We start from the raw sequence: 13,617 nt of genomic DNA on the forward strand, positions 1-13,617 counted from the left end.
GCATTGTTGGTGGGAATAAAAAATGGTGCAGCCACTCTGGAAGACAGTATGGTGGTCCCTCAAAAAGCTAAAAATAGAATTACCGTTTGATCCAGCAATCCCACTTCTAGGTATATATGCTCAAAAGAATTGAAATCAGTGTCGCAAAAAGATATTGTACACTGATTTTCATAGCAGCATTACTCACAAGAGCCAAAATGTGCAAGAAACTGGAGTCCAACAGATAAATGGATAAACTGTGGTATACAATACAATGGAATATTATTCAGCCTTTAAAAAGGAAGGAAATTTTGATATACGTTACAACATGGATGATCCTTGAGGATATTATATTAAGTGAAATAAGCCAATCACAAAAAGACAAATATTGTATGATTCCACTTGTATGAGGTACCCTAGAGCAGTCAGAGTTATAGAGATATGAAGTTATAGAGTATCTTTGGTAATTGCAGGTGGCTGGGGTAGGGAGGAAATGATGAACTGTTTAAGGTGTACAGACTTTCAGTTTTGCAGGATGAAAAGATTCATGGAGATGGATGGTGGTGATGGTTGCACAAGTATGAATGTACTTAATGACACATCTGTACACTTAAAAATGGTTAAGATGGTAAATTTTATGTCAGGTGTATTTTTTTAAAAAATATTTATTTATTTTGGTTGCTCTGGGTCTTAGTTGTGGCATGCGGGATCTTTTAGCTATGGCCTGCGGACTTTCTTAGTTGCAGCATGCTGACTCTCAGTTGCAGCACGCATGCGGATCTAGTTCCCTGACCAGAGATCCAATCTGGCCCCCCTGCATTGGGAGCACGGAGTCTTACTTACTGGACCACCAGGGAAGTCCCTGTCCGGTGTATTTTAATTTAAAAAAATTGTGATAAGCAACACGCACACTCAAGTGTACTATATGATATACCAAATTTTAACTCACTTTTAAACTTGCTGCCAATAACTTTTGCGTACACCTCTCATTTCTTCCAAGTGTGTAAAACGCATTATTTCCTCTTTGGAGAATTTTTCTGAGCTTGCAAGGCCAGTAAAGGATAAAATGAAAAGAAAACTTAATATTTCCAACTACCACATAGCGTGCACTCCCCCACCCCTTCCCAGTACCCAATACTTTAGAACTACTGTTTGTCATTCATTATAACCCATTTAAAAAATTATACTCAAAATAGATTCCCGGGTTTTACTGCAAATGTTACACATTCGAGAACTTATAAAATAAATCGATACTAAGAGAATACGCTTCGTATCCGTTTTATATATTTGGCTTCCATGTAAGCCTTCCTTTGCAGAGTTCGGCTGACGAGCGTAAAAAAAAACTCTGGCCTAAAAACAAGCCGACGGGGGCCGGCCCCGCCCCCTCGGCAGGCCAATCAGCTGCGCACCCGGGAAGGACGTACAGCTGCAGGCCGAGCGAGTCGATGAGGCCGAGCGAGAGGTAGTACCCCGCTGAAGTGCTCGGCGGCTCGGGGGGCGGCTCGCCATCTTCTCCAGCCTCTCGGGTAGGTGTTTGTCTTCCCGGAGCGGTAGGCTGGCGACCAGAGACGTGAGTCCGCCCGGTCGGGTGTGTTTGTGCGGCAGGCGAGGCTGCGGTTCGGCCTGGGCGGGTCCCGCGGGCGGCGACGCAGGGGAGGCCGGGACCTCTGTGCTGGCGGGGGCCGAGCTCGCCCGGGCCTGCGGGGGACTTAGGAGCGGGGCGCAGACCAGGATGAGCGAGAAACCTGCCTCTTTATCTCCCCGGCCAGTTGGCGGTCCTAACTCTGGGTGCCACGCGGTTGCTCTTACTTTACGCCGTTCATAGAGCGGCCTAGGGAAAAGGGGCAAGAAGGGCAAAGCGAGACGCGAGCGAACGTTGACTTTTGTTGGCTTCAGTTATCTCTGAAAACTTTAGGTACAATCTGAACAAATACCGTCAGCAGAATGGCTCGGATTTGGTTGTAGTTGTTTTCAAAAACTCCAAATTAATTTGAATGTTAATAGTTAGAGATGCATATTCATGAGTGGGTGGTGAAAAACAATGACGATTTTCACTATGATGGTGGTTATGAAGGTGTGGTCCCCAGACTAGCTTGTCACCATTACTGGCATCATCATCGTAGTCATCGAGGAACCTTTAGAAATGCATACTCTTAAGTTTGAGAACCACGGTTCCAGGAAACTGCACAACGCACACGAACTAAATTGCAAGACCCTGACTTTTATGCCAGGCTACTTCTAGGTTAATACAGAAGTTGACTCTAATACCCAAGTTAGCTTTGTCTTACTCATTTCACGTGTAAATTCATTGAAATCAGGTGTGTCTCCTTTGTGCCGATTTCCACTCAGTGGCTGGCAGTCTCCTTGGAGATCTCTGTCTTTGTTGGTAGCTGTACAGTCTAGTAACTCCTGTTAAAGCCACTGCCTGTATTTCCTGCTTTGTGGAGGTGGGGATCCCGCATTTCCTCCTCTCCATCTTCTCAGAAGAGCCCCACAGGGCCACTAGCATCTTGCCCTGGAGAGGCAGTTTTAGGTAGAGCCAGTCTGGGTTTGACCACCTAATAGCTGAGTGGCCTTGGGCAAGTTACTTGTGTTTCTAATCTATAAGATGAAGATAATAATAGTACTACTTCTAAGAGTTCTTGTGAGGATTAAATGAATGAATGCACGTAACAGGGTTTCGCACATAGTAATCAAATACTAGTTACTATTATTATATAATAATTTTGACATTATTAGTGTCAAAGACACATAGATGAAAAAATTTTTTAAAAATAGAACTAAGGGAGAGAGACTATTACTGACAAATGGTAGAATAACAGGTGCCACCACTGAATTACACCAACATAGGATTACTTTTCATTAACATTTTGCTACTCAGAGTGTGGTCTGTGGGCCAGTGTCTCTGCCATCACTAGGAGCTTGTTAGAAATGCAGAATCTCAGGCCCACCTCAGATTTACTCAATCAGAATCTGTTTCTTAACAAGATCTCCACCAGGTTTAGATGTGGCTTTGTTTGGAGGAAGTGTGAGATTATCTGAAGGATTTCTCAAGGAGAAATCAGTGACCACAGGGATTTGGCAGGAGGCCCTGACTTTGCAGCTGATTTCACTATTCTGCATCACCTCCTGGTCTTCCATCATTTCTGCATTGCTAAACCCTATCCCTGGATCTGCTGATCATTATTGGAGAAAATAGCATAGTTGCCAATAGCATGACTTTGTGGGGGTCATAGTCAAAACTCAGCTGCTTGACAGGCGTTTTGATTCATCTCCCTTTGTGGAATGCTCCCTTTAGTGCTGTTTTTCCACATCTCCATTCTCCATCCCAGCCTCTGCGTGCACAGGGACACTCTGGGTTTTTCAGTATCCTCTTGATATCAAACAGTAATGTGAACTTTGAGCTTCTCTTCTTTTTGCTTTAGAACCTTTATTTCCATCCTTCCTCATTCATTTCTGTTGATGAAGTCATGTAAAACTTTGTTGCCTATGAAAAGCCTTAACTGTAGCCTTGGTATTAGACACTGCCATCTTTTCCGAGTCTCTGCTCAGTTCAGACACTCCCCTTGTCGCCTATTTATGTTCTTTTTTTTTTTTTTTGGCCGCGCCATGTGGCTTACAGGATCTTAGTTCCGGACCAGGGATTGAACCCGGGCCCACACAGTGGAAAAGTGTAGAGTCCTAACCACTGGACCGCCAGGGAATTCCTTAGTTCTTTTTTTGTTTTGTTTTCATTGAGGTAGAGTTGATTTACAATGTTGTGTTAATTTCTGCTGTACAGCAGAGTGATTCAGTTATACATATATATATACATTCTTCTTTTATATTCTTTACCATCATGGTTTATCATAGGATACTGAATACAGTTCTCTGTGCTATAGAGTAGGACCTTGGTGTTTATCCATTCCATGTATAATAGCTTACATCTGCTAACCCCACCATCCCACTCCATCCCTCCCCCAACCCCCTCCCCCTTGGCAACCACAAGTCTGTTCTCTATTCACCTTAGTTCTTAACTGCTTAGAATTAGGCTTCTCCCTGTCATTCTGTGAAAGTCAGTTCACAGATGACCAGCTAATTAACCAATCCAACGGCTTTTTTCAAACTTTATTTTTCTCATTTTCTCTGAAGTATTTAATATAGTTGACTAATACCTTCTTCAAATTAAGCCCCTCTTGCATAAAACACTGCATGTTTTTAGCTTGCCTTCTATTACTCTCATTAGTCTTTACTCTCTTCTTTTGTATTTGGGTCTTCTCAAGGCTTTATTCCTTAGCTTAACTCTTTTTTTTCCCCCAGTATACAGTTATCCAGTATTTCTAAGCATCTCTGGAGCGTGACAGGGATTTTAGAATGCCTTCCCCATCATTATTGTTATCTAGTATTTTGGCTTTACATTTTTAAACATAGAAAGTTAGGTTTTTAAAAAAAACTATCAGTTGTTTACTAAATTTATCGATATGCTTGATCAGTTCCCATGCTCGTTGTTGTTTCTTTTATTCACACCTTTCCTCATTGAGGTTAAACTTCTTTAACATACCAAGAGTCTGTGGGTTGTAGACTTTATTAGTATTTTTTATGTCTAAAGAAATTTGTATCAGTTTGCTAGGACTACCTTGATGAAGTACCACAGACTGGGCAGCTTAGACAGCAGAAATTAATTTTCTCACAGTTCTGGAGGCTGGAAGTCCAAGATCAAGGTGTCAGCAGGGTGGGTTTCTCTGTGGCCTCTCTCTGTGGCTTGCAGGTGGCCGTCTTCTCCCTGTGTCTTCGCATCATCTTCCCTCTGACCTGTGTCCAAATTTCTGCTTATAAGGACATGAGTAATGTTGGATTAGGGCTAATGACCTCATTTTTAACTTAATTACTTGTTTAGAGATCCTGCCTTTAAATACAGTATTCTGAAGAGCTGGGAGTTAGCACTTCAACATATGAATTTGGTGGAGGGATGCAGTTTAGACTGTAACAATACTTTTTTAAAAATAATTTTCATTGGAGTATAGTTGCTTTACAATGTGTTTCTGCTGTACAGCAAAGCGAATCAGTTATACGTATACATATATCCCCTCTCTTTTAGATTCCTTCCAGTTTCGGTCACCACAGAACACTGAGTAGAGTTCCCTGTGCTATACAGTAGGTTTTTGATATCTATTTTATACATAGTAGTGTATATATGTCCCGATCTCCCAGTTCATCCTGCCCCTGTTTCCCCGCCTTGGTATCCATAAGTTTGTCCTCTACATCTGTGTCTCTATATCTGCCTTGCAAATAAGCATAACTATATCTTTTTTTTTTTTTTTTTTTTTTTTTAAACCCTGCATCGGCAGGCGGACTCCCAACCACTATGCCACCAGGGAAGCCCCATAACTATATCTTAATTAGTCTTTCCCACGGGGGGAGAAAAACCTTTTGTAAAATGTGAAATATACATACAGAAAAGTGTGTAAAATACAAGTGTTCACCTTAGCAAATTATTAAAAAGCAAGCACCTATGTAACTACCATCCAGGTTAAGGAGTAGAACATTGCCATCGTCTCAGAAGCCCTCCAGTACCTTCTCCCTTGTCTCATTCTTGATCTCAGAGGGAAGGGTTTCAATATTTACCACCAAGTGTGATGCTTGCTGTAGTACTCTGACAAAGTTTTCTTTTATTCCTGGTTTGTTAAGTGTTTTGTTTTAATCATGAATGAATTTAACCTGTTTCTTGATATTGGTTTTGGGGGCCTTCTCTTTTTCTTCATTAATCTTACTATAGGTTTATCAATTTTATTCATCATTTCAAAGAACCAAGTTTTGGTTTTGGTTTTGTCATCTTCTCTATTACATGTTTTCTAATTTATTAATTTTTACTCTTTGTTTTTGAATTGAATCTTTTCCATGATTCTTTCTCAGGCCTCAGGTACTTTTCTCCTATGTGTGCACTGATCAGTGTGGTGCTGAACATTCAAGGGAGTCTGTTCTCATACCAATTTCTCTGATACAGACTAATTCAGTTCAATTCTGACCCTAACTATCCAGTCCAGTTACTGCACACCCCACAAGTTAAGGCAAAGTCCTTTACAAGACTTTCCCCACATCAGATGCATGTCTTGGGGGGCCCCCTGTACTTCTGACCAACTGGCTGTAGATTGAGGGCTTCCCATTACCCCATCAGATTGGGTAATTCACTAGAACCACTCACTGAAAGTTCTACAGTTAATGGTTTTATTATAAAGGCTATAGATGAAGATCAGCCAAATGAAGAGACACATAGGGGCAAAGTCTGTGGGGGAGAACGCAGAGCTTTTGTGTCCTCATGGAATCCAGGTGTGTCACCATCTCAGTACATCACTGTGTCACCAGCCAGGGAGCTCCTCTGAGCCTCAGTGTCCAGAGTTTTTATCAGGGTTTCAGTCCATAGGCATGATTGATTCATTGACCACAAGATTGAATTCAGTCTCCAGCTGTCCTCTCATCCCCAGAGGTTGGATGGCTGAAAGTTCCAACCCTCTAATCATGTGCTTGGTCTTTTGGATGACCGTTCCCCAACCTGAAGCTATCTAGGAGCCCACCATGAGGCACCTTGTTAGCATAACAGACAGACCTATCACTCAGGAAATTTGGGTTTTTGAAGGAGCTGGGGCCAAGATGGAGTAATAGGGACCCTCTGCAGACCTCTGCAGGTCTGTCTCTATGCAAATTTCCCTTCTGAACTCCAGCTGCCTTAATTTCTCCAGACTCAACTCCATCTCCTCAATGATCCCAGCTCCTGGGCTCTCCCTGAATTTCTCCTCTGGGTGCCCGTGGTTACTTAAGACAGTAGCCTGGGACAGTGGAAGGGCTGTCCATGTTTGCTTCCCATCTTTCAAGGACCACCATTCTTTCTTGCCTGGTGTCCAGTTTCTTGAAAACCATCTCATTTTTTTTTTTTTTTTTTGCTGTATGTGGGCCTCTCACTGTTGTGGCTTCTCCCGTTGCGGAGCACAGGCTCCTGATGCGCAGGCTCAGTGGCCATGGCTCACGGGCCCAGCTGCTCATGAGGATCTTCCCGGACCGGGGCACGAACCCATGTCCCCTGCATCGGCAAGTGGACTCGCAACCACTGTGCCACCAGGGAAGCCCATCTCATATATTTTATGCAGGGTTCTTTCTTGGTTGTTCAGGCAGGAAGGTAAATCTGATCTCTGTTACTCCATCTTGGCCAGAAGTAGGAGTCCGGGGAGTGCTTTGGAACAAGGAGTTACTATGTCATCTTAACCCCAAACCTTTACCTGAATTCTTCCTTTATTCCTGTCAGGCTCTTGTCCCTAACACTTTGTTAAAAACTGCTGTACCAAATCCAGTGGTCAGTTTGCTGCCCTCTGATCACCTGATCTTTCAGCAGCATTTGATGTAGTTATCTGTTCCCTTCTTTCTTCACATGGCTTCTGGAGTACCAGCCTCTCCTGGTTTTCTTCCTGCCTTACTAGTACTCACTGACAGTGTCTCGTCAGTTCCCCCTATTTTTTCTGACCTCCAAATGTTGGCATGCCCTAGGACTCAGTCTTTTATCTTCTTTTTTTTTTTTTAACATCTTTATTGGGGTATAATTGCTTTACAATGGTGTGTTAGTTTCTGCTTTATAACAAAGTGAATCAGTTATACATATACATATGTTCCCATATCTCTTCCCTCTTGCATCTCCCTCCCTCCCACCCTCCCTATCCCACCCCTCCAGGCAGTCACAAAGCACTGAGCCGATATCCCTGTGCCATGTGACTGCTTCCCACTAGCTATCTACCTTACATTTGTTAGTGTGTATATGTCCATGACTCTCTCTCGCCCTGTCACAGCTCACCCTTCCCATATCCTCCCCATATCCTCAAGTCCGTTCTCCAGTAGGTCTGTGTCTTTATTCCTGTCTTACCCCTAGGTTCTTCATGATATTTTTTTTCTTAAATTCCATATATATGTGTTAGCATACACTTTCTGCAGGGTTTTTATCTTAAATGGGTGTTGAATTTTGTTAAAAGCTTTCTCTGCATCTATTGAGATGATCATATGGTTTTTCTCCTTTAGTTTGTTAATATGGTTTATCACAGTCTTTTATCTTCTTAATGGATCTTATGGTGATCTTATCCAGTCTGTGGCTTTAAACCTCATCTACATCCTGATGGCTCCCAACTGTGTTTCTGTAGCCCCACTCCTCTCCTTAGCTCCATACTGTGTATTAGACATCTCCACTTTGATATTAGTAGCCATCTGAAATGTACTGTGTCTAAAACAGAACTCTTGATATGTCAGAACTTGCTATCTACTCACCTGAGTGTCCCTCAGTCTTTCCCATTCTCCAAGTTGCCATGATCACAAACCTTTATGTCATCCTGAATCTTTTCTTGTCCTTACTTCTTACATCCAATTTGCCAGCAATTTCTGCAGTGTATTTCTGGATTAGTTATGGTAGCACAAGATGGTGTTAAAAAAACAAACCCCCAAATCTCAGGGCTTACCATAAAAGAAATGTATTTTTGTTCACATGAAAGTCAAAAAACATGTTCCCACTTAGTAGGTGGCCTTGCATGTGGTCATTTAGGGTCCCAGCTCCTTTAGTTTGGCTGCCCTCCTCTAGGGCTCAGTGCCTTCCCCATTCCCTGATGGTCAAGGGGGCCAGCTGATGGAGGGTCACGTGTGGGAGGCTTTCATGGATGTGTTGCATATCCCTTCCACTGCTGTTGTGCTGGCCAGGACTTAATTGTCACATACTTAACAGGAGGATGGGCTGGGATGTGTAGTTACCATGTGTCCAGAAGGAAGAAGATGGAATGTGCTTGGTGACCTGTTAGCTGGTCTTCACCACATGTGGTAATGTCTACCTCAAATTTTAAAAATCTCATCATTTATCATCACCTTTGTTGCTGTCTTAGTTCATGCCTCCTTCATCTCTCAACTGGACTACTGCAAATCCTCCTTTCTAGTCTCTTGCTTTTGCTCTTCTCTTCCAGCCTCCACATAGTAGCCCCAGTCATTGTAGAATGTAACCCAGATTCTATCTCGTCTGTGCTCAAACTCTAGTGGAGACACAGATGTAGAGAACAAATGTATGGACACCAAGGGGGGAAAGTGGCGGGGGGCTGGTGGTGTGGTGTGATGAATTGTGAGATTGGGATTGACATGTGTACACTGATGGGTATAAAATGGATAACTAATAAGACCCTGCTGTATAAAAAAATAAAATAAAATAAAATTCAAAAATTCAAAAAAAAACCACACCTCTCTAGTGGGTGGCTTCCTATTACACTTAGAGTAAAAACCACACTCATTACTGTGGCCTATTCCCCTTCTCCCCTCCAACTCATTCCCAGGACCCAGTTGTTCTGGCCTTCTTGCCCGTTCTTTGAATGCTTCAAACATAATCCCTGCTTGGACCTTTATGCCTGCTATGCCCTCTCTCTGGGTTTTCTTTTCCTAAGTCTTCCTAAGGTTAGCTTATCATTTTTCTGTTTAAATGTGGTTATCTACCACTGTGTAACAAACCACCCCAAAGTTTAGGGGCTTTCAACAACCATTTTATCATCTCTCATGAGTCCGTGGCTTGTGGGGCTTGACTGAGCTCAGCTGGGTAGTTATTTTTTTCCACATGATGTTGGCAGGATCACCAAGTCAGTTACCAAGGGATTGGACTGGAACCACCTAGAAGGCTTACCCACATGGCTGGTCGTTGATGTTGGCTGCCAACTGGGAGCTCAGTGTGCCCCTGCACGTGGTCTCTCCAGGTGACTTGGCATTCTCAAAGCGTGGTGGCTGAGTTCCAAGAGAGTGTCCCAAAAGCAGGTGTTCCAGAGTGATAAAGTAGAAGCAGCTGATCCTGGTATAGGTTAGGCCAGGCCCAGAACCAACACAGCATTTCTTCTACCACAGTATTTTGGCTGGTCACACGGCCAGCCCAGATTTAGGAGGAAAGGAAACAAACTCCATCTCTCAGTGCGAGAAATGATAGAGAATTTGAGGCCATGTTTCATCTCCTCAGAGGCCTTCTCTAAAATACCGAGCATTACCTAATCCATCTACACCATTGCCTTGTTTTATTTTCCTTATATGACTTATCACTATCTGAAATTTTTTTTTTTTGCCAATTCATTGTCATCCCCCACTAGAGTGTAAGTTTCTTAAAGAAGACCTGGCTGGTCTAGTTTCCTGGTAGCCCTGTCACTTACCACAGTGCCCAGTATCCAGCAGGTATTTTGTAAACGTTGAACAAGAGAGTGCTGAACGTTCTCCCAAAACCTTATTCTCGTTCTGAAAATGATAGCACCATTTTTGTTGTTGGTAGGCCTTAAAATCTTGGAGTCATGTCTGCCATCGTTCTCTTTCTTTCCTTCTATGTGCATTCAGTTGCTGAGGTCTATAGAATTAATCTTTAAAACATGTCCGATGGGTTCTTTCTGTTCTCATCCACATCACTCTTTCAGACCAACATCCTTTTTCTACTCAAGCCTCCTTGTTAAACTCTCTGAGTGTACATTTAATGCTAGTTTCATCTTCCCAAAATGTAGTTCCCATCACCCTTGAAAGCTATTGTTAGCCCGTGAAGTTAGTCATAAGCGTTTTTACTTTTGCAAAGTCATCTCAGCCACCTCTCCACCTCTTGTGTTCCGCCATGTCCATTCTCGTGTTTCCAGTCTCTGAGGAGTATTTTCCTCTCTGTCTCTGCCTCCCTCATCTCATACTCTTAGAATGTTGCCCATACTTCAAAGTCCATTTCCCATGCCCATTCCTCCATGAAATCTTCCCAGTTTCTCCCAGTCAGATGTGCTTCTTCATCCTGTGAGCCCCTAAAACCCTTTGAATCCCTGCTGAGGCTTTGATCGTTTGCATTCGCGGCTTAACAAACATTTGCTGAATGTCTTTCACTTGCTGGCCACTGGGCTGAGTGTTGGGCTTGGAGAGATGGAGGGGGCAAGTTGGAGAGGGCATTGGGAAGGTGAATTTAGACTTGAGTAAGATGTTACCTTCCCTGGAAAAGTTCACGTTACAGTGCAGTGGTTTTCTACCTTCATTCTGTGATGGAACCCGGTGGGGAGCTTTAAAAATCCCAGTGCCTGGGTCCCTCGCCTAGAGATTCTGATTCAGTTGGGTTGGGATGTGGCCAGAAGATTGGAGGATTAAGAAGCTTCCCAGGTGATTCTAATGCACGGCCAAGACTGAGAGCCGCGGTGCTAAGGGATGAGACTGCCCAGTAAGTGGTTAATTTCAGTGTGTGATACTCTAGAAGAAGAAACAGAGCACACCAGGAACACAAAAGAGTGTTTAGTTTAGCCTGGAGTTACTTTTATTCCTGCAGCTAGAGTGTAAGCCATTTATGGGCAGGGCCCAGGGCATTCTCATCTTGGAAATCCCTTACCTGATCCGTGTTCAGAGTAGGTATAAGAGAGGCTGTCTGACAGAACATTCTGCAGTGGTGGAAGTATTCTGTATCTGCGCTGTCCAGTTTGGTAGCCATGAGCCGTATGTGACAACTGAGCACTTGAAATGCAGCTAGTGAGAATGAGGAACTGACTTTCAATGTAACTTAATCTTAATTTAAATTTCAGTAGCCACATGTGGCTAATGACTACTGTGTTGGACACTTGAATAGAGGAGATACTGTGTTTTGAGATACGATTTGAGGGTGTTTATGCAGAGGCTTAGATGAAGCAAGCTGTTTTCTCTGTTTGCGAGTTCAGTCACATCATTTGAATCTTAATTTTGCACCTTTTAAATTTCCCATTTGTTAAAAAAAATGGGAGATGGGGAGGGTTTGGTTCAAATACCTGTTTTCTTTAAAACAGTTTTACTGAGAAATGATTCACATACTATACAATTCACCCATTTAAATTGTACAATTCAGCAGTTTTTAGTGTATTCATAGATATGTACAACCATTACCACAGTTAATTTTAGATCGTTTTTCATCACGATCTAAAACTTTTCATCAGAGTTTTTCATCAAAAACTCTGTACCGGGGACTTCCCTGGTGGCAGAGTGGTTAAGAATCTGCCTGCCAATGCACGGGACGTGGGTTCGAGCCCTGGTCTGAGAAGATCCCGCATGCCGCGGAGCAGCTAAGCGCGTGCGTCACAACTACTGAGCCTGTGCCCTAGAGCCCGCGAGCCACAACTGCTGAGCCTGCGTGCCACAGCTACTAAAGCCCGCACGCCTAGAGCCTGTGCCCCACAACAAGTGAAGCCACCACAATGAGAAGGCCGCACACCACAATGAAGAGTAGCCCCTGCTCGCCAAAACTTGAGAAAGCCCGCACGCAGCAATGAAGATCCAATGCAGCCAAAAGTAAAATAAATAAATTAAATAAATAAAATTGAAAAAAAACCCCAAAAAAGTCTGTACCGACTCACAGACATAGAGAACAGACTTGTGGTTGCCAAGGGGTGGGGCAGGGATGGATTAGGAGTTTGGGGTTAGCAGACACAAACTATTATATATAGAACGGATAAATAACAAGGTCCTACTGTATAGCACAGGAAACTATATTCAATATCCTGTGATAAACCATAATGGAAAAGAATATAAAAAGGAATGTATACATATGTATAACTGAATCACTTTGCTGTACGGCAGAAACTAACACAACATTGTAAATCAACTATACTTCAATCAAAAAAAAAAGAAACCCTGTACCATTTAACTACCACCCCTCTGTCCCTTATTATATCCTCAAACTTATATACCTACCAATCTGCATAGATTTGCCTATTCTGGACATTTTGTATCAATGGAATCATATAATATATGGTTTTTGGTGACTGGTTTTTCTCACATGGCATAATGTTTTCAAGATTCATCCATGTTGTAGCACGTATCAATGCTTCATTCCTTTTTATGGCCTAATAATATTCCACTGTATGGTACTCATTCATCAGTTTAGGGACATTTGGGTTGTTTCTCCTTTTTGGCTATTGTGAATAAGGCAACTATAAATGTTTGTGTACGAGTTTTTGTGTTGACGTATATTTTCATTTCTCTTGGAGATATACCTAGAAGTGGAATTGCTGAATCACTCAGAAAATCTTATGTATACTTTTTGACTCAGTGAGAATATGTGTGCATGTGTGTATGTGTTTTTATGCGAATACCACTTAACTGAATATTTTTATTTCAGTTATTATTAAGAAAGCATTATCTTAACACTAGAAGGAAGTGGATTGTTTTTATTAAAACAGTTTCCTTCAAAAGTAATCATACTTCACTATATCTATTAATTTTTGTAGCCTTCATGCAGGATGCTGTGTTCTGTGCTCTTTTGTGAATGTCTGTGGCTGATAACTGCTTATGCTCATGATGATGACTGGATTGACCCCACAGACATGCTTAACTATGATGCTGCTTCAGGAACAATGAGAAAATCTCAGGTATTTAAAAAATGCATGTGTGTATAACACCTTATCAGTCCTGTGATGGAAATAGTCTACTTTTGTTATTGTTTTTTCACAGAGCTATGAGAGTCCTATATCAATGATTAGCAATCATGCAGAATGTCTTCTTGCCTCCTAGTCTAAGATGATTTCAACCTCATCTATTTATTTCTGTTTCAAATTTGAATGTAAAGCCCGTCGAGAAGCAAACTCATTTGATTTTAGTTCTTAGCTAGTGTATAAATTTGAGGCTCTTACTTTTTTGGTGGTT

At 42.3% G+C, this 13,617-nt stretch overlaps 1 protein-coding gene across 7 annotated transcripts in view; it reads left to right on the forward strand.

Annotated features, from left to right (window-relative positions):
- Positions 1-1,392: 1,392 nt before the first annotated feature.
- Positions 1,393-13,617, forward strand: part of CLCC1 (chloride channel CLIC like 1) — a 38,844-nt gene continuing 26,619 nt past the window's right edge. For all 7 annotated transcript variants that reach the window (XR_003002878.1, XR_003002879.1, XR_003002877.1 and 4 more), the window contains exons 1-2: positions 1,393-1,505; positions 13,203-13,343. Coding sequence is in view for 4 of the 7 variants with exons in the window: in XM_024742075.1 (XP_024597843.1) it covers positions 13,215-13,343 (129 nt within the window). In the remaining 3 variants the exon portion in view is untranslated. The remainder of the gene's footprint in view (positions 1,506-13,202; positions 13,344-13,617) is intronic.

Source organism: Neophocaena asiaeorientalis, unplaced genomic scaffold, assembly GCF_003031525.2.
Source record: "Neophocaena asiaeorientalis asiaeorientalis breed wild unplaced genomic scaffold, Neophocaena_asiaeorientalis_V1.1 scaffold35, whole genome shotgun sequence".
Lineage (NCBI taxonomy): Eukaryota > Metazoa > Chordata > Mammalia > Artiodactyla > Phocoenidae > Neophocaena > Neophocaena asiaeorientalis.